General features: G+C 34.9%; 1 protein-coding gene across 1 annotated transcript; it reads left to right on the top strand.

The window, feature by feature from the left end:
• The first annotated feature begins 1,061 nt into the window (after positions 1 to 1,061).
• Positions 1,062 to 2,000, top strand: LOC123841831 (olfactory receptor 4K14-like). The gene has a single exon (XM_045871324.1). It carries the CDS (start codon positions 1,065 to 1,067, stop codon positions 1,998 to 2,000), a length of 936 nt encoding a protein of 311 aa, XP_045727280.1. The 5' UTR covers positions 1,062 to 1,064.
• Positions 2,001 to 2,375: the final 375 nt, after the last annotated feature.

Raw genomic sequence — 2,375 nt, 5'->3', positions numbered from 1 at the left:
AAGTCAGACTCTGCATCTGAGTTACCTTCTTCTTTGGTTAATCTCTTTTTTATTTTTTATTTTTAGTTATCAGAAACAAATTGTCTTTAATTGAGAGGCTTTTTATAGAAAAATTAGCATCATATTTAAAGCACCCACATCCTCAAAGTTTATTTTCCATGGTACAATCAGTATTTGAAAATTTTGATTAGAGAAATATTTTTCATGTTTATCCAAAATTAAATAAATCAGATTCTAAATTTCAAAACAAAATAAAAATTATCACATATAATCCCTTTCTCATATAACTCTCATTTTTTCTAATACATTTAGAAATGAATTTAATTGTGATCTTAATGATAAATTATGTGCCTGATTTTGCAATTGAATTATTATGCCAAGATATTTATATAAGGCTTTCTATATAGCTTCTCTCCAAAAGATTGTCCCAACATATATTTTATAGTAATAAGCAAAAGATTTAGTTTTATGATGTTTTATAAAAGAGGTTCAACTGAGGCTTGAAAGAATAATTATGTATAATACAATGAAACTGTAATTTTGTACCATGTCATTTGCTCTGGATTTTGATACCTGTTCAATATAATTTTCCTAAATAGATGACTTAAATTTTAGTTATTTAGTATAATGGTTGTTGGTAGTACCCCAACTCAGATTCTTTTTACTGGAGTGGTGGACTGAAGCTAATTTCCAGATGACATTGCAACCTTTTTTTTTTTTTTAGCATTTTCTTTAGCTGTGCTACTTTCCTCATTCACTTCTTGTGAGAGTATCCTCTCAATCAATCATTTACATGAGAATCCCATCTCAGACTTTGCTTTGTGGAAAGCTATCTTAGGCTTTTAGCTTCTTTTAAAAGGCATAATGGCATGAATATTTTGCCAAGATTTGTCTTCCCAATTATATTTTTCACTTTCAGATATAAATGCTCATTTTCAATGAAATTTAACTTTCAATGAAATAGAATTTCAACTAAATTCTAAAAATTAAGTACCCTTTCCCATGCCACTAACTGACAATCTATTCCTTCTCTCTAGATTATTTTAGAGGACGTACTGAATAAAATGGATAAAGGAAATTTGTCTGTAGTGTCAGAATTTGTGCTTTTGGGACTTTGCCACTCATGGAATATGCAGGTCTTATTCTTAATATTTTTTATACTTTACCTGATTATTATATCTGGAAATATTGTCATTATGATCCTAATCATCACTGACTACCGTCTTCATTCCCCCATGTACTTCTTGTTGGCCAACCTGTCCTTTGTTGATATGTGGCTTTCTTCAGTCACCACTCCAAAGATGATCACAGACTTTCTCAGGGAGAACAAGACTATTTCCTTTGGAGGGTGTATGTGCCAGATCCTCTATGTACATTGCGTTGGAGGGGGTGAGATGGTGCTATTAGTGGTAATGGCCTATGACCGCTTTGTAGCCATTTGCAAGCCACTGCACTATTCGACCATTATGAGCCTGCGAAAATGCACTGGGCTGGTGGTGACTTCCTGGACCATTGGCTTTGTGCATGCCATGAGTCAAATGGCTGTGATCGTGCAATTGCCCTTCTGTGGCCCCAGGGAAATTGACAGCTTCTTCTGTGACATACCACTGGTAATCAAGCTTGCTTGCATAGATTCCTACAATTTGGGAATATTAATGAATGCTGACAGTGGGGTTCTGGCCATGACGTGCTTTATTCTGTTGTTGATATCCTATACATATATTCTTCTTACTATCTGCCAAAGCTCTAAAACTGGTGCATCCAAGGCACTATCTACCTGCACTGCCCACATCACAGTGGTGGTGCTTTTCTTCGGGCCTTGCATCTTCATCTATGTGTGGCCACTCAGCATCACCTGGGTGGACAAATTTCTTGCTGTGTTTTACTCTGTTATTACACCTCTCCTAAATCCAGCCATTTATACCCTAAGAAATAAAGAGATAAAAGATGCCATGAAAAGATTCAGACTCTACTACATGCATTCCAAGGGAAATATTTAATGCCCAGAAACCTTACTGTAAGCACTTCAAACTGGTAATACATTGACCTTGTAAAATAGGTTGAAAATTCTAGGCATTCCGTTTATTTCTACATGTTATGGCTGTCTCCAAGTGTAGGAACAGGGTTAATATAATTCAAGAAATCATATTTACTCAACCAGTAGAACACCACAAAATATATCCCTAAAACCCAAACATTAATCATCCTTCTTTCTGAATTATCTAATCAGTCTTCCTGCGCCTTTAACTATGTTAAATGAGAACCTAAAATTCATTGCACAAAGCCATCCACCCATCCTGATGGACAATATCCTAATAAACTTTCTCCTAACTTCATTTGGAAAGTAGTCCTGTGACATTGAATCCTTCCCTCAA

The sequence above is a fragment of the Mirounga angustirostris genome, unplaced genomic scaffold, assembly GCF_029215605.1.
Source record: "Mirounga angustirostris isolate CCGP_5_RB_7025 unplaced genomic scaffold, mMirAng1.0.hap1 SCAF_9, whole genome shotgun sequence".
Lineage (NCBI taxonomy): Eukaryota > Metazoa > Chordata > Mammalia > Carnivora > Phocidae > Mirounga > Mirounga angustirostris.
This window is presented reverse-complemented; position numbering and strand designations above follow the sequence as displayed.

Coding starts and splice junctions, on each gene's coding strand:
- LOC123841831 (XM_045871324.1), top strand. CDS start 1,065: ATGGATAAAGGAAATTTGTCTGTAGTGTCAGAATTTGTGCTTTTGGGA.